This window comes from Buteo buteo, chromosome 2 (genome assembly GCF_964188355.1).
Source record: "Buteo buteo chromosome 2, bButBut1.hap1.1, whole genome shotgun sequence".
In the NCBI taxonomy this organism is placed as follows: Eukaryota; Metazoa; Chordata; class Aves; order Accipitriformes; family Accipitridae; genus Buteo; species Buteo buteo.
In genome coordinates this window covers 51,627,060-51,651,163 of record NC_134172.1, presented here as the reverse complement: position 1 = coordinate 51,651,163, position 24,104 = coordinate 51,627,060, and the positions used below count along the sequence as shown (strand labels likewise).

General features: G+C 43.5%; 1 protein-coding gene across 1 annotated transcript; it reads right to left on the bottom strand.

Annotated features, from left to right (window-relative positions):
* Nucleotides 1-2,309: 2,309 nt before the first annotated feature.
* BLVRA (biliverdin reductase A) lies at nucleotides 2,310-23,537 on the bottom strand. Its single transcript, XM_075054597.1, is given in 9 exon segments — nucleotides 2,310-4,984; nucleotides 10,932-11,103; nucleotides 11,850-11,957; nucleotides 13,373-13,470; nucleotides 14,104-14,223; nucleotides 15,978-16,109; nucleotides 19,423-19,439; nucleotides 19,441-19,579; nucleotides 23,419-23,537. Coding segments are annotated over 9 exon segments (1,149 nt in total). The 5' UTR covers nucleotides 23,508-23,537; the 3' UTR covers nucleotides 2,310-4,710.
* Between the last annotated feature and the right edge of the window lie 567 nt (nucleotides 23,538-24,104).

The following is a 24,104-nucleotide window of genomic DNA, read 5'->3' as shown; positions in this document are numbered from 1 at the left end:
CACTGGGATGATTCCCGCAGCTTTGTGGGCATCACCATGCAGCAACCCCATACCTCCTGAGCATTATGTTCTGTTCAAGGGCAAGAAAAAAGCTGTCCGTTTTAACCAGGTTGGGTCAGCAAGAAAGCAGAAGCTACAGGTTGGACACTCTGTTTGAGTTCGCTTCGCTGACCAAAAGATAAGTGTAAACAGGAGAAAGATACTATCGATGCTGGCAGGCCAGGAGCCAAACAGGCACTTTGGGCTGAGCTGTGGGTATGTCTACACGGCCTAATGAGTCAGCCCAGTGCTCCACGCAGGCCAGCAAGCTCTGCTGAGAAGCAAGGCACATCCAGCCAGATGAAATTATACCACAAGCCAGCCCTCGTGCTACTGGAGGTAGCTCAGCCGGAGCTGGCTCCAGTGCTTTGTACAGCACCATATTATACTGCATAGACATCTTCTGTCTTCCCATTGCAAGGCTTGGTTCTTCTGAGTTAGGGCTGAAATTTGCACTGATAATACCTGTGCTACATCCCTCCTTTAAACAAAAATTCTAACAGGTCTCTCAGGGTCCTGTAACCTCATTTAATTTAGCCTCTACAGACACCAGCTTAGAGCACTTAAGGCTAACCAACTATCTTGCTATCTTTGTCAAAAGTTGGGAGTTATTATTTTACTGCAGATCCTTGGCTTCCTGGTATTATGTTTTACTACTATTGCACAGAGCATACAGCATACCTTGGGGAGCAGTAAATGCTACTGCATGAAGCACATCAGCACACAGTTCTGCAAGTCTCACTGGAGACACCATTACGGAGCCAGATGTCCAACCAGGATCACCTTTGGTGGGTCACTCACCAGCAAACTGTGAGGGTGCCCAAGGCCCCAGATCATGTTGCCAACCTGAAGGAATCAAACACCTTGAGTGGCAGCTGAAGATATTCGTACAGTTCAGTCTTTAAAACCTTGACCCTTCTACAGACTGCTGGAGGACCTGCAATCCCCAAAGTGCTTTCTGTAACTCAGCCCCGCAGTTCTACTCGGATGCCACACATACTATTCACTTTAAAACAGCCAGTTTTGACATATTAGGACCATTTAAAAAACAGCCCCAGTTTACACAGCTGCCGCCCCTTGCCTTCCCCTTTTCTTGTCTGCTTGATCTGCTCTGGGGGCTCCAGTGATGTTCTCCTCACAAATAATGCCAGCTCAAACAACTCCTGCAGTGTCCCCTGGTCCTCTTTGCCTTTCCCCTCATCCCACCTCCCATGTTCCCATACTGTTCCTGACAGTCCTCTGTAATCACACAGTTAAATTAGACCCCATTCCCAGCCCTGACAGAACAGGCTCTCAGGTAAACACCTGATCCCAAAATCACATCCACCTTCTTTCCCTCTTGGCCAGAGCTCCCCACACACCTTTGTAAGTCCTCATACCAATAGCTAGGTTTTTTGCTCTTTGGAAATTTTCCATTCCCCTGATCTCTAGCCCTCTGAAAAGGCCTTTGGATCAAACCACCTCTTCCAGGTTTCAGCTAGTGTGGTGCAGTTAGTGACTCCATGCCTCTCATCTGCCAGAGGCAAGCTTCAGCCTATGTCAGCAAACTGAGCATCCCTCCTTCACGTAGGAGCTTTTTGCATTACAGCACTTTCTGTAACAACTCCATAGCGTCAGGCAGAGTTAAAGTGTACTGCAGTGAACTTCCTACGGTGTTCCACAGGAGCAGGGTGATTTCCAGCAGAAGGAGCAGAAAAGCAGCTACCTCCAAAGAACATGATATACTAACCTGCCCATGTCACACACTATACTTACCTTTTCATACCTTTGCACCTCTGAAACTGACTGGGTTCAGGCTATGCCAAATACTATCTGAAAAACTCTTCTGATAGTATTACTGTTATGGTAAAGCAGTTTATTAAAACCACAAGAAATCCCATTTCAATACTTGTTTCAGATTCTACTTAGCAGATTCAAAAAGGTTGCTCAAATACACCAGTTGTTGAATGGGAAACTGAAAGCATACAGCTGAGATTTAGACTTGCCAGTACTCCTGTGCAGGAGTCAGATGGGACCAGAAGGGCAGGAATTTTGTGGGCGGGCTCACAAGTTGAGATAAGGTCACAAACCCCACTACACTTGTATTCAAAACTTTGAAACAGGAGAGGGAGACAGCTGAGGGCTTTAGGATAGGATCGCAGCCTGTAGTCGCTGGCAGGATTTCACAAGGCTCAACAAGTGAATGGCGGGAAAAGAACCGGTCAGGACAGAGCCACTTTCAGCACAGGCAATGGGAACTGCTAATGAAGGACAACAGGAACTAAAAGGAATGATTAAGAGCTCCAATATTTTATTGGTGAGTTCGACATCTGGTTAAACAATATGTATGTTTGAAGTCTGACATCCAGTAGCTCTCATATACAAACCATCGCAGTGCCTCAGCAAATTCACAGGGCTGAGGGAAAAGCCATTTGAATGCTGCTGGCTCCCAGGAGCAGGGCAGACAGCAATAGGCAAGCAGGTTAGCTGGGAGGAATGGGAGGAGGATGGAGAAGAACACAAGATATCCAGCTCTAGGCATCTGCCTTCCTAGCTCAAATTAACCAGCTAATTTCCCCAGACACTCTCTATAGAAACAAGCTTCTCCAGAGGGTGATTCACTGCACAATGTTATACTGCTGCTCTACAGAGCTCCTGTGAATTCATTCCCCATTTCTTAGAGGAATACTGCTCTTGCCAGCAACTGCAGAGTGTGCCCAGGGAGATGTGGTGGCTAATTTTGATGCCTATAGATAGGGAGCGTGAATCTCCCTTCCCTTTACCCCCCCTCCCTCCCCAGCTACTCATTGTGAATTAGCATGTAGACAAGCGGTATTCACCCCATATTCACAGCTGAGGAGTTTGTCAAGGAACAGCACCGCTCGTGCTCTCATACATAGCAGGTAGATATACACAGCAGATTCTAATTTCATTCCGATCCCAGGTGGACTTTTTGCATTTTGCCACAAACCCACTTTTTCCCCCCCTCACACAGCATCAGATCTGCCCAGGCAATGTCCATCACATTGGTAAAGTCCCTGTGAATGCTCCATTTGGGTGGACAAGTGCACAATCTGCCTGCACAAATCTGCTGCCAGCCCACAAGGATTTCAATCCATTGAAGTCAATAGGAGGGTTTTCACTGATTTTAACAGATAAAGTAGATTTCAACAAATTTCACACACAGAATTCATTCACATATCAAGCTACAGTTCCTCCTAAGAACTGACTGATTTGGGAAGAAATACACAGTCTTTCCTTCCCTGTTTCCAACTAACTGAACTGCCTGAATGAACATGATCTACCCAAAGGAAGACTTTTTTTCCATCAATATTGACTGGCTGTAATTATGTATACATTCACAACATATATGCTCCTTTATTAAAAAATTGCCCAACTGATAATGTAGAAAAGAAATGATGGTTCTGTGTTTGGAAGAACAACTGCACAGACTGAAGTTTGCTGCTATATTAATATAGCACCAACAGATGCTGTAATTAGAAAGTAAAAGGCAAACAGAGGAATTATTAATAGTTTTGTGCACTGTTTAGGCTTCTCGTAAAACTAAAATGCTTCTTTAAGGAAGTGATAATGTCATCATACATGACCCTGGGACTACTGTAAAATGCTAAAGACCCATCCCCACAGGTGTCATATGCCATAACTGCATGGCTACATTTGCAAATTGCTCCATTTTCTACAGTTCTATTCTAATTTTATCACCAGTTCTAATGAATTTCACTGTTTCCAGGAGTGCATTAATTTTTTTTTTCTTAAAGGCAGGATGTATATTACTTTTAGCAGTGATCTGTTCGTATCCTGAATTAGATACAGAACACAAATGAAGGACAATAATATGCTGCTTCCAGTACAAAAAAAGAAAAATGTTTAGATTCAGTAGAAAGCAGGCAGGCAATGCATCAGTTTAATGCACTGTTCTAATCTCTGCTGGAAAAAGATTTCTATGTTGGCCCAGGGCACCACAGAAACTGAGTGAACTCAACATAGCATCTATCAAGAGCCAAGATATTTCTTCTATTCTGATACCAACATAGATTCTATTTGAAAGTAGATGGTTTCCAATGTGAAAACAAACAAAACAACAACCAAAAAGCAACAAAAAATCCCAAACAGGCACAACAACCAATTAGAGCAAACACACAGAACACTTCAGGGCATCTGGAAGAAAAGCTCAGGACTGTGGTGGCACAAGTTCTGCAGATCAAATAATGAGGTGGAAAACTCACCTAGAACTTCATTCTAGCTAATACTTCTTTCTAGATAATACTACATGAGTACTACTAAATGAGACACATCTCATTTTCAGACATATCTAGAGGGGGAAAAAAAACCCTCAGCATGGAAAATCATATCTAGTATTTGCAGTCCTCCAGGATCTGCTCTCAGGGACATTTCCAACTGAATCACAGGAAAGCTTGTTGCTGCTGGGGGGGGGTCCTATTTGCCTGGATGGACGGCGATGCATCGGAGCAGGGTAACGTTGCTTTGTTCTGGCACAAACCAGAAGGCACGGGGTATAGCCCAGGCTCTCCACCCACCCGGAGAGCCTAGGATTCTCAACTAGTCAAAAAGAAGGTAATGAAACAGAAATAGCAACTGCTTGATGGCCACAATGAGCTCTAGCCCTACAGCTTTCCCGTCTGCCATGTTCCGCCTTCCCTAAGAGCAGCCTCAGGAACAGATTTTCTCTGGCTGCTCACAGTGCTGTTGGATCACCTCGGCAAGGTCAAGACACCGCAAAATTCGCCATTTCTCAGCAGCGAGCTCCTCCTTGGATACCTGGCCCAGCAGTTTTTTGGCAAAAAGGTTCTGATCCTGCATGAAAAGGCCCACAGCAGACCTTGGGGCTTGAGGGAAGTTCTCCAGGCAACCACTTGTGAAACAGAAGTTGATTTTCTTCTCACGTCTCATCCCTGGTCCCCTTTCTTCAATCCAAGTCAGAGGTCTAGTGTGGAGGAGGAGAGAAAAAGAAGAGTATTCATGAAGAAATGGAATCAACAGTTCTAGTTTATGCTTTTTTCTCAGCATTTACAGAAAATGCCCTAATAAATGCACCATTTTTACATTTCAGTCATTGCATATTCAGGTAACATGTTCTGACCAACATGCCTTGTGGTTACAGAGTTGAATACCGGGTAATAGTCTTAACTCTGTCACTGCTTCATGCCATGACTTTCAGCACACCATCTAAGCTCTCTCCAGCTTTGTTTTCCCTATACACAAAGTGAAGCCAGCAATGTCTAGCCATCTCACAGGGAAGAGGGAAGTTTAATCTGTTTGTTTGTGGACTTGGATGAAAAGTGCAGTTAAACATCCAAATATTTTGTGCATAATTCAATCACAGCTAAACTCACGAGGCCCTTTATGTCTAGTCATTCCTCCAGCAAGAATAAATTTACATCACTCAGGTACATAATGACGACCCAGGTGCTACTGTGCAAACTGAACACCACCCCTTTAGGATGAGCTGGGCAGACGGCAAGTTCACTCAGGCAGACACTAGTATCTGTACTCTCTGTACTGTTCAAATAAGTTTTTTCCTCTTTACTGGGACCACTGAGTTGATCCTAGAGATTACACCAGAAGATATCACTTTTGCCTGTTTCAGCTACATAGACTCTCAGGCAGGTCTTTCTTAATCGGGGCAAAGTCCCGTCTTATGCCAATGTGATAGGTACAATCTCCAGGCCAAGCACTGGTGCTGTTGGCTATTGACTGGCATAGCTCACAAGTCCTTGCACCCTCCTCACCAACTTCCCAGCTTGGTTGAGGAAAGAGGAGCCATGGGACATGCTGCATCACTTCAGGGGTCTTAACAGACTCCCTGGCGCAACACTGCAAATGCTGCCAGAGGCTTTGAGGAATTGTCCTCAACACCAGCCACAGCCACAATCCTCCCTTCCTGCTCTTTCATCAACTGCCTAAACCGTGCCATTACCTTTCTGCAGCTCATTCATCAGCACTCACTACTGCCTGTGTTTAGAGCATGCACATTATTTTTCTTACTTGGTTATTGATGGCCCTTCCACAGTCCTTTATGGCCCACTTTAGTCTGCCACTCACAAATTATGAGGGCATCAACAGCATGGAAGAAAAAATTCTGTCTCCAAGTACTGCCCATTAAATCTTCAATATCATTAGATCTGAAAAGAAAGTCCTTGTCAGTCTACCCTGAACACATTCTGCAGAGCACTCAGCTTAATGATTCTGCACCTCTCATCTTTTATGCTTTAGGATCCAGTTTCTATATTCACATCACTGTATCAATTATTCTTCACTTATCTATACTGCTCACCTGGACACACACACCCTACAAATTAAGCATGGCCAGATGAATCTGATCGAACAGAATAAAACAACTGGAGAAAAAAACCAAACCCAAATCACAGCCTGCAAGAATGCACCAGAAAAAAATCCTCAGAGGACTAATAAATGCAAAGACACTATATGTTTCAGGAAGTCCCAAGGCTATGTGTCACTGCAGGCCAGAAGGATGCTTGAGGGCCATATCACTCGGTCTTTTCTGTGTTCTCATCCTCCTTCCCCGAGGTGCCAGCTGTTGACCTCGGTCAGAGGCAGGCCACTGAGCAAGCTGGGTTTTGGTCTGACTCAACAGAGCCGGTTTTATGTTCTTATGATAGCAAACAGCCACAGAGGGTTCAAGCCACTGTTATTCAAAGCTGCTTTATCTCAGGTTGGCAGGTATGAAGAATCCACTGGGCAGGCATAGGCAAAGATCTCCACCATGTAATAGTGTGGAGTCTGCAGTGTGATCCAAGACAAGCAGTGTCAATGCAGGGTCACCTCCCTGGGGTGATCTAGAGCAGATGCACACCAATGATCAGGCTCAAGTGTATATCTTCTTCTGCTCTAGCTTGAGGAAGCCACTGAACCAGAAGCACAATCATGCAGAGCAGGCAGAATTTAATCAAAGTGATTAAAATGACTGACATAGATCAGTGAGCAGGAAAATGTTGGGTTTACCAATAGATTTGTCTTCTTCTGCAATTGGATTTTAAGTTATTTTCCCAAAGAGAGTTTGATTCTATTAGATTGGTAACCAAAACGTATTAATTTTTAATTAACAACAACTTCTATGTAGCATTCGCTACATATCAAGGTGCCACGCTTAGATCACTGGTTGGCCCGGACCAGGGAAAGAGACAGATAACACACACAGTGTGAGCGCCAACTCCCGCCTTTTATTGCGCAGTTAATTCCTTTTACACTAACAAGGGGAGGCGGGATTACAGGTACATCACAAGGCTGCGACTAACCCTCTAACTTTCCGTGACATTGCGAGATCTTCCGAACGCCGAACCCTACACTTCTACACTAAAATTAGTCCCTTTCTTGCTATAAAGATATATATGCTGCAAGTCTGCAAATTATTTAAGCAATTTTGTAGTTTAAGAAACATGTTTTTATTTTATGTCAGAAAATTGTGAAGGCCTGCTGTTTTTTTAATAGATAGTTTACCCATTTTCATTAAAGATTTGCATCAAAGTATTATCTGGCTATTGATGTAGTTAGTTATTTAGCAGTGTTAGTAATTTTACTTAAAAGCAACAAATCCAGCATTTCTAGTAGCTGAATAAAGCCACATTAAATATGTTGGACAGTTAAAGAAGAAAAAGAAAGTTTAACCAAACACTAAAAAACCACTTTTATACTGACTTTTTACAAAGCAAGCACTATCTGTAGTGAAGAAACCACCCTGACTTTCTATGGTTATTCTGTCTTTCCAGATTTCAGATTGATTGAGCTCTCCTAGCTACATTTTATTCAGAGATTGGAAGAGAGTTTCTGCTTTTCTGATTCCCTGTTTCCTCAAATAATGAGTGGCCCTAGTTGGACTATGCTAGCTCAGTAAACCAAAATGAAGCGAACACCCTTTGTACCTGCAGAATAATTAAGCTGGTTGCATGCTTGAAAGAATTCTGGGTCCACTGAGCTTAATATTTTACACAGCAACTTCTGCAGAACTCATGCACTACGTGATTTTTCTATGGATGTTAAATTTGAAGCTATCTTAGATTTTGTAAGCTTAGATCTCAATAAAAACATCATTTCAAATGGTTATTGTGAGAATATGTGTTCAGAAAATGTCTTGAATTTCTTTTAAACATCATCTTTTTCACTTTGAAAATGCCAATATTTTTCACTTATTATGCAATCAAAAAGGGGTACCTTACCTTGGGTGGGAATTAGACAATTAGATGCTACCCCTAGTTAACATCAAAAGAGACATTGCCCAAATCATTATCTCTCCAGCTCGCACAAAAAAATTAATTTTTGACATTTACTGAATCCAAGCTCTGTAATCCTGGGACAGGAACTGCAGTCCCAAACCAGCTGTGCTGTCAGTAGAGGTTTGGCTTTTCCTGGATTGCTCAATGTTTTATCACAGAGAGGCTGTCAGCTCAACTGTCTTGGAAACACAACAGAGGCAGAGGTCATCTCTCAGATAGCTGGGCGTCAGGCATTAACACACACCTCCAAAATCCACCCAGGGACAGATGAGCAGCCAGTGTGGGCTGTGCAGCAGAGACGGACTATAGCCTTTGCACAAATCCCTGCTTAACAAGCAGAACACAGGCTGCTGCATTCTGCACCTGCTGTATTTTCCAAGGCTGAATTAACCTGATTTCTCAAGGTTAGTGTAATCATGTCTTTCAAAAAGGACGAGATTGCTCTCAGGAAAGATGCAGACCTTTCCCATCCTTCAGCAAAATCAAGGTTGGGCAAATTAGAGCTGTACCACCACCACCATGACTGCCAGGCCATAACTTTACTTGATGGAGAGTGGGCCAAATTCGCTACTGCTGTAACTCCGCTGACGTCAATGAGGGAAGGTCAGCAGGAAATACAGCCCCACCACTGAACAGAATACAGGAACGCTATGTAACTTTCCAGACGGGATAAATTATCCCAGAGACATAAAGCTGACTGTCCCTGAGGTCATTAAAACGCTTATGGTGACAAAACACTTACTGACCCATACAAAAGGTTAGTAGTGGGCTAAGAAAAACAGGTATCAGTTAGTGGTGTAGAGCAGGAAAAAACCAGTAATCCAGAAATGGTTCTGTATCTAGCAAATATCACATATAGCGACTAAGGACTACCTTGGAGACAGGACAGCAAGGGAAATGTTTAAGCCACCCACTAGTTCCACCTGCTGGAATTAGTTCAAAATCTCACTCTACATAGATCTTTACAGCTACTCGTGTTACTGGCAGATTGCTAAGAGGGTAAACAGAGTTTGTATACAGAGTTCTGTCTTCTCACAAGTGCATTTTAAAAGGAATTGGAAATTATGTTTTATTTAAAGAGAGAGGAAGATTGCCAAGACAAGATGCTAATCCCACAATAAACTGCAGTGGACTTTGTAGGACTGGCTGCTAAAATGCTTAACTAGACCTGCGGTGAAATGAACAGTTCAAATAAGCCCTGATTATTCACTCCCCAAATAGCTAGTCCTTTAGGTTATTACTTTTATTAACTAAACATTTATCTAAAATTCTTAAAGAGGTAAGCATTCTTGTTTGGTGTTTTTTTCTTTTTTTTGTTGTTGTTGGGTTTCTTGGGGTTTTGTTTTAAGCATTCTAGCAGTACAGGTGCGACAAAATGGTAATTTATTACAAAGCAAGCTAGGCCAGAATATTCTCCCATGAGGTCTTATTTTCCCCTGCTCTCCCTAGTCTTCTCATATGTTTCTTGTCATATGCCTATGAGGGGGTCATCTGTCTCAAAGGCAGAGCGTGCTATGTGGAAAACAGGAAAACAGGAGTGAAGAGAAAGGAACAAATTGTTCCATCACCATTCCTACCTCCTAGGAAATACATAGAGCTTGGGTAACTTCTCTGTACCTTTTCATGTCAGACAATTCTCAAGTTGCATCTGTTGCAGGAAACTGTCATCATAAGTAACTTCAACCTATCTGAAAGGACATGACCTCCATGCAGATGCCCCACAATGACCAAACTGGAGAGTTTCCAGACTTTGGACCAAGTTGAGTACTCAATCCACAGTACGAAACACTGATGACTTACTTCATTGTCATATAATATTTAAAAATATACTATTTTATAGCAAGGCTATTGTTATAATCTAATAAAAGGGAGCTCAAACTCATTATTATAAAATGCATCATCAAAAGAGTTTTCTGCAAGAAAGTCATAGTGCAATGATTGGAAAAAATGACAAGTAATCCTGGCTGCTGGATTCTCACTCAGACACACTCATGCAACAAAAGCAAAAAGACAAGAAATGGGAAACAGACTGTTGTGCTACTCAGGATAAATTGAGGAAACTTCAGGACTGCAGATTATGCATTAGTCAAGAGCAAACTTTGCACGCTGACCTTTCAGTAGTTTATTATACTTCTGCTCGAAATGTGTGATTTTCTCTTAACCTCCAGCTAGTACTACATACTAGCACAAGAATTATAGTGCTATAAGCTAAGTATTATAACTAGTGCATTACCTTTTCAAACAGTCATATATTTTCAACTTTTGAAGAAAGGTTAGCTTTCAATGTACAGTTAGAATGTCTGATGCTAAACAAAAAATATACTGCCTCTGAACAATTTTTCAGAGTACGAGAGAAGGGTCTTTCAGTCTTGGGCATGGGAAAATGCATTATGGGCCCATTCCTACATTCAGACATCAGAAAAGAGCTTTTAAACATTCTTGTGCTTTTCAGCAGACATTGTTTGGTGGTGTCTCTTTTTACTGTGATTACTACAGAATGCACTTTCAGGTCTGTTTCTCTTGTACACTTTCATGCCAGCATCCATCTCTTTTGCTTCCGCAAGAGAAAAAGAGGATGCAGAACTCCTGCAGACAATACCCGAAGAGCCTGGCTCATCTGCTGCCACGGCCATTACTCACTTCTTGTTTGCTGTCTGAAAGTGAACAGTCATTCTGGAATAACTCTTATCCTTCTGCTTTTCTCTGGTGGCAGAAGTAACAGTGAGGTCTCCAAAGAGGTCAATTAGCCAAGTCAGTCGGGCAATTCCACTGAAAGCTGGGAATCCTGTTTTGCTTTCATCAAGGACGCTACCTGGTATGACAGAAACAGAAAGTCTTGAGAAATAGGAAACAGAACAATGTCCTCTGCAGAGGAAAGGCTGAAGAAACTGCAGTGTTGCAGGCTTAAAGACCAAGGTGTAGAAATGCCATGAGTGGATGGACTGAGTAGGACAGTCAACGAACATGGTCAACCTTGAAATGAATCAGTTGGTGAGCTATGACAGAGAAGGCTGCACAAAGTACATATACAACAAACCCTTCAGAACATGTTGAGGGTAGGAGAGTATATGTGGATTCGACAAGGGAATAAAGCAGGGAGAAAACAATGGCTCGAAAATCTCTCTCCAGCTCTTCTGGGGCCAAACACCAGTATGGAAGACTAAAGGTCCCCGTTAGAAATCAGGACACTTCCTCAGACCTCATCCTCCTCTCTGAGATGAATATAAATGAGAAATTTGTCACTGCCACCGAAGTACAGAAGGGATGACGAAGTGCTTCCTCCTCCATACAACAAGGCATGGGCTTGCATTCTTCATCAGATAGCAGAAAGAGGTTAGCAAAGCAACAGTCCATAGAAGACAACTGTTAAGGCAAAGGTGCTTTCCAGACAGTTCTGTAATTTTATGGAAATATCCAGAACTGATGATACCTGTGTCTCTAGTCAGTTTATAGACAGACTTTTGTCTCAAAGAACTGGATGAAGCCTGGAAGGACTGGCACCCCTGTGGAGCAGGCAGACAAATCCAGATAGATTTTGATTTCCTCACAGCTACTGACCTGTGAAATGCAATGTTCCCTTCACGAGGTCCTTCCCAGCCACCTCTTTTTTCAGCTGCTTGTACTCTTCAGTCAGAAGTTCAATATGCTCCACATGGAGTACTTTATCTGCCATTAAAAAACAAAACAAAACAAAACAAAAAACCAACAAACAACACACCAAAAATCAGGGCAGATTAAATAAGAGCTTTCTGTGTGAATCAAATGCACGTCTAAGGAGTAAAGGCTTCACCAGCCACCAGTGGGAACTCACTTAGAAATGTTCTCACGCGTGGCTGGCAAAATGATGTCAGGAAGAAAATCAAACATGGGCCCTGCGCTGAGGCATCAATCTGGGTTAAGGATTTTCAGGAGACAACAAATATAGAGACTACAGGAACAGTAGCCACTATGTTTAACAGAAACTCTGTAATGAAACCCAATACCCGACTAAGGCTGAAACATGAGTCTTCAAAGTAAAAGACGGATTAATTCTTCGCCTCTTTCCCCCCACATTTCCTTGTTCTGCATTCTTCCTCCCAGGGTAGTAGGAAAGAAAAAGGAGGGGAAAAAATAGCGTAATACTCAGACCCAGATTGTAAAAATATGTTAAAAGAGTACCTCCCTTCACTGCAATTAATAGCGCTACTTTGGAGTAGAGGCTATCCAATACACACTGAATGTGGTCCTCATTCAATATGTGTTTTTCTGGAAGGTTTCCAGGAGAGTCAGTTTAGGTTGCTGACAGTAACTGCTGCTGCTTCAAGAGAAGAGGCATAAATTCTGCTAAACGGGAATCCATTTGGGGAGCAACAAGGCAGTTAAGTAGCATTGGTACAGGGAAACAGCAAAGCAGAAATCCTATACCTCTGGTGTTTTAGGACAAACATCACAAAGGAAATTTTTAAGTAGTGGTATAAATAGTACAACTTGTCCAAACGATTTGCACTCTGCTCCTACCCAGCACTGTTCTTTTCCTTGCAGCCCCACACATCCCCACTGGCCTCAACTGAACCGCCAGCTTCTGACCCTTGGCACCGCAGAGATGGGACCACACACTTGCCAGAAATAAAGAGATTCTGCTTAGAGACAAGCTGTCTTTCAGACAGGGATGCCTCGCTGGCCTACAGTAGCATGAGCAACTGTGTGTGACCAGTACACCACAAACACTAGAAGCTAGGGGAGCTGTTTTGTTTTATTTTCAGGGAGAGAGAGGACAGGGAAGTGCACAAGTCCAATGGCTACACTCATTAAGTGCTTTACTATCACTGTGACATAAGTTCCCTTCTCTAACTGCATTCTCAGTGTCACAAGCAGAGACCAGTGCTTTTGTCAGAGCAAATGTACCTTACTCTTAGGATTAATATTTGTGTGTTTATTCTCCCATTGGCACACGTCTTAAATCCTAGATTGACACATCTCCGAGACAGGTGTGTCATGTATGTCATGATTAATAGTAGACTGGAGCCCTGCCTTTGAGTTTGATACCTTTGGTGCTACCCGATAGGTAATACTGTTTACAACCTTGAGAACAAATGTGTTACCTTTCTGCTCAGCCATCTCCCAGAGTTCATGGGCTGCCTTTGCAGACAAAGCCATGGGGTACTCAACGAGGACATGTTTCCCAGCTTCTAAAAACATTCTGAAAGGGATACAAGACCAGTCTTTAAAAAGTGTATCATCATAATCATCTCTCTCCACTGCACAAACCGCGTCTCATTCCCACAGTCAGCCCCATATGGAGAAATGCACAATGCGGAGTAACAGAAATAAATGGCAAGTCTCCTAGCAAGGATGGTGTGGTGGCTACATCACACATTTAAACACCAGGACAGCTGGGTTTTAATTCTCCTTTTTCCACAGAATTCCCTCACTCACCTACAGCAAGTCACTAAAATGCTGCAGCATTGAGCACTGCGATTTCTAACTTCCAGACACTTGAGTGGCTGGAGTGGGGCACCAGAGTGCCCTTCCTCTATATAAACTGTGAGGAAAGGCTTTGAATCCTGTTTTAAGATGCCTGTCCATCAAACACAGGCCTAGAGGTACGCAATTGGAATTACTTGGGAAATTAATGCATCTTAAATCCTACTCTCTTCCAGGGCTTATTGGGTGCTCTGGGGAACTCACTATCATTCACTTCGGGCTTCTAGTCTGGCAGTTTCTTCTCCAGAGTCTACATCTGCTCCTGCAACAGCTTTACACAGCTCCTCTATGCTTCTAAATTACAGGGGAAACGGCAGGAAAAGGGGAAAAAAAAAACACCTCACAATACCTGATGGTTTCTTCATGGCTTCTGTTCTCTGTGCTGATGAAGGCTGCATGGATCTCTTTGCTTCTTAGAGCATCTTCCAGGCTAATCTGCTTGGCCTCATTAATATTGCCAAAACTTCTCCTGAGTATTTAGCATAAATACAACCAGAGCATAACTGTCACAGTCCATTCTTCCCAACTGCATATTGTGCAGCAGCACCTAGAAATTGTTCCCATGGACCACTGTCTCACTGAGCTCAACCAGGGTAGAACAGAGGCAGCTTGTTACCCAGGAAGGGCATGAGCACTTACAGACAGAAGTGGAGTGCGCAAAAGAACAAAACAGATGGGTCAGTGTGTAGGTGGCGGTATTAGTACAGAAGACATCCTCCTATTGAAGTGTAAAGTGCTTTTTGATTTTGCTTTTTTTTAGTTTTGATGTTTTGTTTTTTAATAAGCACCATTATGAAAGAGCCACTTTAAAAGAGTGACTTGAAGGGAGACATTTGCTCCTATGGGAGAACTTCTCCCCAACATGCTGGACAACATGGGCAAAAGCACTTGAGTTGGCCGTGCCACATACAAGTACAAGAAGGGACAAGCAGAAGAGGGACAAAGCAGATGGTTGGCTATGATGGCTCACACCTTGCAACATACACACCATGTCAGTACTAAGGGGAAGGCTCTCTTGGCCACCACCCTGAGCACAGCTCCACCTGAAAATGAAACACACACACTCCCCTAAAAGCTCTTTGCATCAGTAAAGACTGGAGTGGACACCTTGACAATGTTAGGATGGGTGACAGAGGCCATAAGGGTAGGCCACAAGCAGGACTTGAAAGCAAAGACAGGTAATGTTTGTGTGTGATTGGAATACAAAGAGCAAGGCAACATATCCAAGCATGCTGTTTGTGAACCGTGCATTTTGACAGCACTGTATCTCAACAGAAATAGTGGAAACCCTATCTTCAGTGTTGTTCAAGGCTAGCAATAGTGCTAGCAAAGGCATCAGGGAACCAAGAGGGTATCTGGCAGGGAGATAAACTGGGTGACCTAATAGGTCCTTTCAGTCTTGAACAACCCTGACTGCATGATTTAAGTTTATCTGGAAAAATAAATTCACAGTCTGAGATCCATACATGTACTGCCTAACTATTTAAAACCTTTATGCCCTGCTGTTATGGGGCAGACAGTCTAGCAGGAATGCTCAGCGGGAGGTATACACTAAATTTCCACAGCTCCAAGCTAGTGAGAAAAACTCTTGCTCTCTAAGAACCAACCTTAATGTATGTACTAAATTATGGGATTTTCTTTAAAGACATCTACAGGTTCAGTACCTGGTTTTAAAAAAAAAAATTAAAAAAAAAAATCAGAATTTTATGATGAAGTTGTAATATTAGGAGCTTTACAACACGTGTTTTTTAAAAAAAAACTTTTTTAAAGCTCTGTAAAATTTCTTAAATTTTTTTTTAAACACTTCTACAAACATCATGCAGACATTAGCTCATTAGTGTAATTATTGTCTGTACCATCCTAAACCTATAGGAAATTTCAGTCAGACAGAATTGCATTCCTTTTTATCACACAGATCCTACAGCAAGAACATCTCTCAGCTTTTATTTTAGTCATTTCTGCAAGGTATCTCACGAAGGTAACCTATTTGTTCCCTCTTAGAAAGCTTTCTGTGCTCATTTCCTAGCTGCCACTCAGAATGACAGGCAAGTTTGCATAAACCTTCCCTTTTCAGATAGCCTTAATTATAAAAGAAATATAAAACTCTGGATATTCATCCTCTGCCCCCCTCAAATAATAGCCTTCCACATGGAAAGGCATGTGCACCAGAAGAAAGAAACATTACAATATACATATTAAACATGCTAAGATGAGATTTCTAACCTGGATACAAATCCAAAGAGTTTCAGGTGCTCAGAAGGGCTGGAAGGCATCGGATTCATCAAGTCTCGGATTCGTGCTAAGCCAGCAATTCCAACTCCAACCACCACTGTCCCAAACATTTTGTTAATCTGACTGAAGGGAAAAAAAAAGCAACATTCTTTTTTTTTCTTTTTAGCAGGGAGAGGAGCAGCTGGGAGGGGAGGTGGGAGGATAGATTACTCTTGAACCCTGCTTTCATACAGCCAAACCTTATTCAGATGTCAGCAAGCAGTTAACAGAGATGTGATGCTATAGGCTACTGAGCTCGCCTGCATCCCATTGAAATGTGGTCAAGCGGTTCAGCCTGTCATAGGACCGGTCTTGAGACTTCTATTTAACAGCTATTATATCACAGCTTCGGCACAAAATTCGTACTTTCCATGAATAGAAGGTAGACTTCAAAAGTGAGACATTCTTCTATTTATATCACTGCTTCCACGCTGGAAAGGAGCCAAAAGGTTCTGCAAACCCAGCAGAGCTTTATATAAACCCTGCTGACTTCCTGAGCATCTGCAGTACAGCCTGCCCCGGGTTGCCACACGGACATTCGCAGTGCAATGTAGCATAGCCGGAATACTTTGGGGCAGGAAGCAAAGAGCATCTTTTCTTCCCCCATGTAACCACAGGCACTTCCTACAATGTCAAGATGCAACCAACCATCTGATAATTTGGTCAAGATGCTTGCTTGACGTTTCCATGCATGAAGAAAGCTCTGCCATCTCTTTAATGACAAGCAGGCATGTCCTCAAGATTTACATCTCCCCAAAGCACATCCCTGCCACAATTGCATCATATGGAGGACAAGCCAGGTATTGTGCTTACTGGCCAGGCTGCTGGGCCACCGGTAATAAATTCGACTTTCGGTTTTATGATTTGCTATTGATTTGCGGAAGCACTGGGCAACCAGTGTAACCTTTCAAACTTGCACTGTTCCACCACCGTGAGGACTAGCAACACTTTGTAAAGTAATTTTAAGGTTTACAGGATAAATGGCCTAAAACCAAGCCGTCAGCCCCTCTGCATTTTTTCTTCCTTCTATCCTACAACAGCATCCCTTCAAACCCTGTTTCTTCTGTTTCGGTGTTTTCCTTCCTGCACTGCCGATCCCTTCACCTGAGTGAACGCTTTCAATTGCTTCCACTACCTGGCTGCAGCCCTTCAAATCCTTCCAAAACTTAAATGGAAAAATGGACAACCCTACTTCATTCCTCCTTGTGCCTTTTGTCTGACGGGATCACAATGCAGCAGCACAGCCATAAATGACTGTTCTGACAGTGCTAGAGGTTGACAGCTGCTAAGAAATTACATCAACTGGCACAAAGAAAAAAAGAAATCCAATCACACATCATATCTGGATTTTGTTTTTCTATAAGCTCCTGCCTATGTATATATTCCTGTTGGTGCTGAACCCTGCTTACTTTACACATGCCAAAAGGGTACAAGGGTAAAACACACAGCAGCATGTTTAATATAAAAGAAGAAATGAATGACATTGGAAGAGTTCTCTAGGGGGATTACAGTGACATGTCATTACCAAATATTTGGGGTATAACATGATGACACTGCTTACCAGGGAAGAGAGATGTATAGGGCAGAGGCAGAGAGGGGAAAAGGAGGGTAACATAACCACACAACCCATTTTCAGTTCCACCCACCGGCAGAGTCCTGGTCTGGGCTCTCAGGTATATTCAACTTTCTCCCTGGCCAAAGAGAAAAGAGACTGAGACTTACAGAATGATCTCGGCTGGCAGGAGCCCCTGGAGGTCACCCGATCCAAACCCCACTCACTCACACCAGGTTCACATGTAGTTCTGACTGTCCCCATGGATGGGAATCCAGCAACCTCCCAGGGCCCCTGCTGCAGCGTTTGACCATCCTCACAGCAAGAACTTCTTCTTAGTATCTACTCAGAGTTTCCTGCGTTGTCTTTTGTCATTTCACTGCACATCTCCCAAAAGACTGTGACTCCAGCACCTCTACATCCTCCCATCAGAAAGCTATAGGCAGCAATAATACCACCTTTTACCCTCCTTTTCTGGAGGCTGGACAAAGCCAGTTCCCTCAGCCTCTCCTCATTCATCTGCTCCAGCCCCCTGACCATCTTGGTGGCTCTCCACCGGACTCATTCCTGTATTTAACTTATTTCTTGTACCGGGGTACACAAAACTGGACACAGCACTGCAGGTATAGCCAGGTCCTGTTGGCCACACTCTTGCTAATGCAGTCCAGGACCTGGCTGGCCTTCTTTGCCAGAAGAGCACACTGTGGCTTGAGGTTCAACTTGTCCACCAGCATCTGCAGGGCACTTTCTGACTTTCCAGATAGGCAGTGTCCAACCTGTACCGGCACACAGGGTTATTCCACCCTAGAGAAGGGACTGTACATTTGCCTTGCCTTAACTTCATGATGTTCCTGTCTGCCATTTCTCCAGCCTGCCCAGGCCCTTCTGGTGTACTGTCCACTCCCCGCAGTTTGATTTCATCCACAGACTTGCCAAAGCCACACTCCATCCTATCATCCACGTGGTTAATAAGGACATTTAACGGTATTGAAGATGAGCACAATACTTGCCCTTTTCCAGTCACCAGGAACCTCCCCTGATCACCAAGGGGCTTCACAGTGACATCAACCAAGTCCCTCAGGGCCCTTGGATGCACCTTGTTTGGTGCAAGGGGCTGCTGTACATTCAATTAGCTCAAGAGCTATATCACTGTTTTCTACTGTGGGTAACGCTACCTTCTCACAGACTGTTAGCAGACTCAGAAACCCAGGAGGTCTGAGGACAGACCTTACTAGTGAAAATTGAAGCAAAAATAGGCGTTAAGTACCTTTAATTTCCTTCACCCTGGTCCCACTGAGCAGCAGACTCATATTTTCTCAGCTGCCTTTTTGTTGCCAACGTACCCAGAGTAAACCCTTCCCATAGCTTGTTTCAGCTCCAGCTGAGCTTTGCCTTTCCCAGCTCTGTCCCTGCAAGCTTGGTCACTGTCTCCGTGTTCCTTGTGGATAGTCCCTCCCAGCTTGTGCACTTTCTTTTTGTGTTTGAGCTCAGTCAGGAGGTCTCTGCTGATCCACGCTGGCTTTCTGCCATGCTTGGCTCTGCTTGCAGCACACTGGAGTGGGCTGCTTGCGCTATGGGGAGGTCAGCCCTGTAGATCAACCTCAGCCCCTCTGCCCCCCAGGTCACTCTCCCATAGGACCTCGCCAAGCAGAGCCATCAAAAAGCCAAAAAACTGCTCTTCTGAAGCATATGGTTGTAATTCTTTAAAATTTAGATTCATAAAGGGCTCCAGTGTGAATCAGGACCAGGTCAGCAGAGGTTTAGAAGCAGTCCAGCTGGAGAGCTGGGGCTTACTTTAAGTTCAGAAACTTTCAAGGTTACTGGAGTTAAGCTGTTAATATTTACCTACTGCCTTTAGCAGGGACTGGGAGTCACACAGCAGACAAATTTCCCTGAAGCTCCTACAGTCATCTTGTTTCCAAGAACTGATTTTTTTTCTGGTGAGCTGCTGACCTCTGCTTCAATGAAGTGGAGAAGGTGGGGGAGCCGACTACCTTCTTCACTGCCATGAACAAAGAATATCTCTCAGCAGATGCTCAGGTTGCTGAACATCAACCTTTTTGCCTCTCCTTTGAAAAAACTTTCCTAGTTTCATCTGATGAACAACTTCTGACCTCCTCAAAAGTCACATTTAAGAGAAGCAAGATTATTTCAACCTAAGAACAAAACCTGTTACTATGCAACCCGTTGCCATAGCAACCAGCCATTCGGTCCAGGTCAAGGGTTTGCAGGCTAATATGGTATCGACATGGAAGGAGACAGCTACTAAATGTACATTATAGAACCTTTGCTTATGCATGTAGCTACGAGAAAAATCGCTATGTATGCATTCCTGTTGCAGCTTTTTATTACCCTCATTTTGATCACACAACGAATTGTGCAGCCGCTCAGGGAGAAGAGTAAATTAGATGTCTTTTGGAACTGTCATGAACCAGGTAAGAGCAGAATGGAGAATACTCATCTAAGAGTCCAGACAAATATATGAAAATTTACTCCTTATTTCAAACCTTTACATGAGGATAACAGCTACGGTTCTCTTTCAAGTACAAAAATGATGAAGGAGGAAGCCCAAACTGTAAACTGCTGTGCCTGCCTTCCATGCCTTTTTCTTAAAATTGGTGACCTCCGTTAAAGCTTTGACAAAAAGATTTCAGAGGCATCTTCAAGGCTGCTGAACTTTGGCTCCTGTTGTACTGAAAAAATTGTACAGTAAGTGATATAACAGTGCATGAGCCAGTGTCCAAAAGCATTTTCTCTACCCTTTCCTAACTGGCTGTATGAAAGCAAAGGGGCTGGTGAGAAGATTAGAAAGAGATGTCCTTTGTGACCACAGACTCTGACTGAGGACTGCTTCCCACTGCCCAGCAGCAACCTCCCTGGCCTGGTCGCAGGCAGCCCTGACAGCCTTGCCAGCCCCACCAAGGGTTCCCTCTGAACTCTGAACCAGGGTGGGGGGCATGGTGGCTGCCGACTGGTGTGGGAGCTTTTTCCCACTGACGGCCAGTACAAGTGGCTCCTCTTACTGAGGGAGATGAGCCCTGCATGACACACAGGCAGAGCCAAGAAAGGCATCTAGCTGAAGAGGATCATTTATCCTACACCGATATATCATTGTCCTGTCACCCCTCTGCTCTCTGTCAAGTTGTCTGTGCTTCTGCTGCTTATTTTGTCTGTTGGATAGATCTACACTACTCGGTAGCAAAAAAAGTGCTCTATACCCAAGTATTCTTGTGAAATTTAGCAGTAAAACAGGAATATTCAGCAGCAAAACAAGCTATGGAGTATGCCCAAAGGAATCAGTCACCCAGCAAACGTGTTCCCCCCCAGTGCAATCACAGTGGGACTTCAGCCCCTACAATCTCAAAATCGCTAACGCTCACTGAGGTAAGCTTAAGGGAAGCAAGGCTTACCTCTCCTTCATGCAACATCGCTAAGGCCACGCGAAGCCACAGTAGAGGCAAGATAGAAGGCAAAATGATTACCTCCCTTTCAAAAAAATTTTTCATGGCATATCTAGACAGTACAGGATGAGAATGGGTACTTTCTCTCATGATATATACAGAATTTCAGTAAGCCTCATGCATTCTTCCTGCAGTTTTCAAAGTCTCATTCCCACAGGTATGAATGAGTGATTCACATCAGACATCAAAATATTTCACAATTAATGTCACTACAATAGCATAACACTGATGTGGGAGGCTTTCCTGAAGCACTCCCAGCCTGGTCTTTTTAAGTGTGCCACTTCAAGTGACTACCATTTTACTGCCACATGTAAGAGTAGCAGAAACCTCACAGATGAGTACTTAATCTGAAAATACTGCTGTCAAGGTTAGTTCACTTTTGCATACTCAACAGTTGAACCATTTCATTACCACAGTAATTTTTCAGCAATTTTCACTCTCTCCAGCACCCCCTTCCATACCTGTCAGATCTTTGCTTACATTAAATCTATAACTCTACCAAACCTGAGTGCTGACACATGTTGTATATTTTTAAGCATCAGGAGGGAAATGACAATACAATCCCCACTGACCTGGCACACATCTCCCACTACTCTGATGAGTAAAGTGGGACTCCTATGGCCAGGTGCCAGCAACTGGGGAGACTGGGATTCAGGGGCAGCTACTGGGCAGACTGAGTGTCTGAGCCTGGCTGCTGGAGGAATCCACCTTGTACCTAAGTACACACATACATATATATATATATATATATATATATTTTCTCACTAGCAGACCTTCATCCTGCTCAGCCAGAGAGGGGATCAAGATGAGGCTGCTGGTGTTGTCTGTGTTTCTGTGAGTGCTCTGCCTGTGATGTGTGTGGCTGGCCACATACATGTGCGTATACGTGGTGTATGCGTGTGCTCTGTGGGCGCATGCTGACTGGGAATACATTTTCAGCCTCAATACTGACTGGACCAAGGGTCGCGGAACTGTGCAGCCTTGCTGCTTTCAGGCTGTTGGATATTTATCCCTAACATAAGCCAGGCTGGACTGAGGAAGTCTTCCAGAGCTCCCTTTGGGCAGTCTTGTGGATTAGACATCCTAGAAAATGTTTTCTCTGTTACGGCAGCAAAGCCCTGAGATGAGGGTTGCAGCATCTTCCTCAACAGAAGTTTTTAGGGGAACACTGGACAGACGGCAGCAGACACTGTAGAAATCAACAAGTTGGAAACTTGAGGTTCCTTCCACCCCTACATCTTTGATTTCAAATACCCAGACACCTGCCAGATGCTGTACTTGGGGTGTTGGTACATCCTACTCTCATTGTCTGCTCTTAAGCAAGACGCATCTGCCTGGAGCACAGAAAGCAGAAGCTGAACAGTGTGGCTTTTGTCAGTGTTGTTTTTTAAAAGGGAAGAACTGCACAAACGCTCTAATTTAGCAGCCTATTCAAAGGCATAAATAGCCTTTGTTCTGCAGGAAACCACTTAGGCACTTTAACCTCTGTATGTGTCGAAGTACCTTCGGGAAGTAGGCCCAACACAGGCCTCACTAATCCTAACTGAAGGCAGAGCTTGAAGAAAAAAGAAAAACAGACATGAAGGCAAAGAAAGTAATTGTTTGAATGCTAACATGCTGGAGTGGGAGTTTGTGGTTTTGCTCTGCCTTTGCTGCAACCTAGAGATAAAAGCGAAGTCCTTCTGCAAGAAAGAGACAGTCAGGAAGGCAACCCCCAACACCCTCTTTGTTACTTCTCTTTAACACATTAATTGAACATAAAATGAGAGTCAGAAATTTTCTTTAAAAACTGCCAAGACCATTTACAGCCCCCACATTTCAGAGGAAAACAACAGCACCTAGAAGTTGTAGAGCAGCCACATACATTTTCCTTGAGAGTTGTTCGTTATGGTCTTAAGTATCAAGCCCCGCCAGCATCTCTCCATCTCTCACACCCATCTCTCCGGCTATCGCAACCAGGCCATGGTTTCCTGGCAGGCATGCAGGCCCTGGCAGGCGAGTTACACCTTTGTAACTGAGGCTGGCTGGCAGAAGACAGCCTCTCATCCTGACTGGCACCACTGTACCTTGGAAAGAGCCAGTGAGGGCTTTTCTTCCTGGCTTTTAAATGCCATTGGAACAATACAGCTGCATCAGTTTACATTTATATGCAGGTTTCTTTGCCTGCGCTTTCTGATTAAATTCCAGTTTTCCAGCTGGCTGCCAAAGCTGAAGCTGATATAGTTAAGTCGAGATATGGCCAGATGCTGTGTTACACCTGCCAAACAATCACCTTTACCATTTACAGTGATGGGTAATAATAAATGACTGCACTTGTAACAGATACACTGTCTCCAGCATTGATACCTAAGCAGAAAGGAAAATGTTTATTAAAACATACTTCTGCAACTTAACCCTACTAACGCCAGAGTCCACAGCAGTCCTGACTCCTGTCACAGTGAGGTTGCTCTCCACAGCCTGCAACTCCATACCTACAAGAAAAACACCTCACAAAATTAATATAAAACCATGAGAGGTACTGGAAGAATCTGAAAATCTGTTTTTAATACATGACATTCTCCATCCTGTGGGGGACTGAATCAGAAGTGCTGTGACATACATGCATGGGTATGAATGACAATTTTGTCCTGTTCTCTGCCTGTAGTCACCCTTTGTGGTTCAGATTTGGTTGCTGGTCTGAAGAGGAAAAACCAAGGCAAATAACACTTCTGAGATGGAGTCCCAGAGATGTGTGAGAAGCTAAGTCCTTGGCATGGCTTGTTTTGTTTGAAACTCTGCCCTCAGATAACCTGTATTGTTTCAATTTTGGGGGAAAAAAATAGTGATTTGTGCAGCCAGTTTAAATGGTGGACCTTCCCTATTATAAGTGCTTTGCATCAGACAACTGATTTCTATAGGTGACGGCTGAGAGCCAAATTACATTTGGATGTAATTTGGATACTACACTACTAATGCTGAAACTATCCAGGAAAGGACGGAGCCCATTTTTGAGCACCTGAAAAAAATAAAGACATGAAGGGCTCCACTTTTTATTTTATAAAAATATCCCCTTAAAAAAAAAAAAAA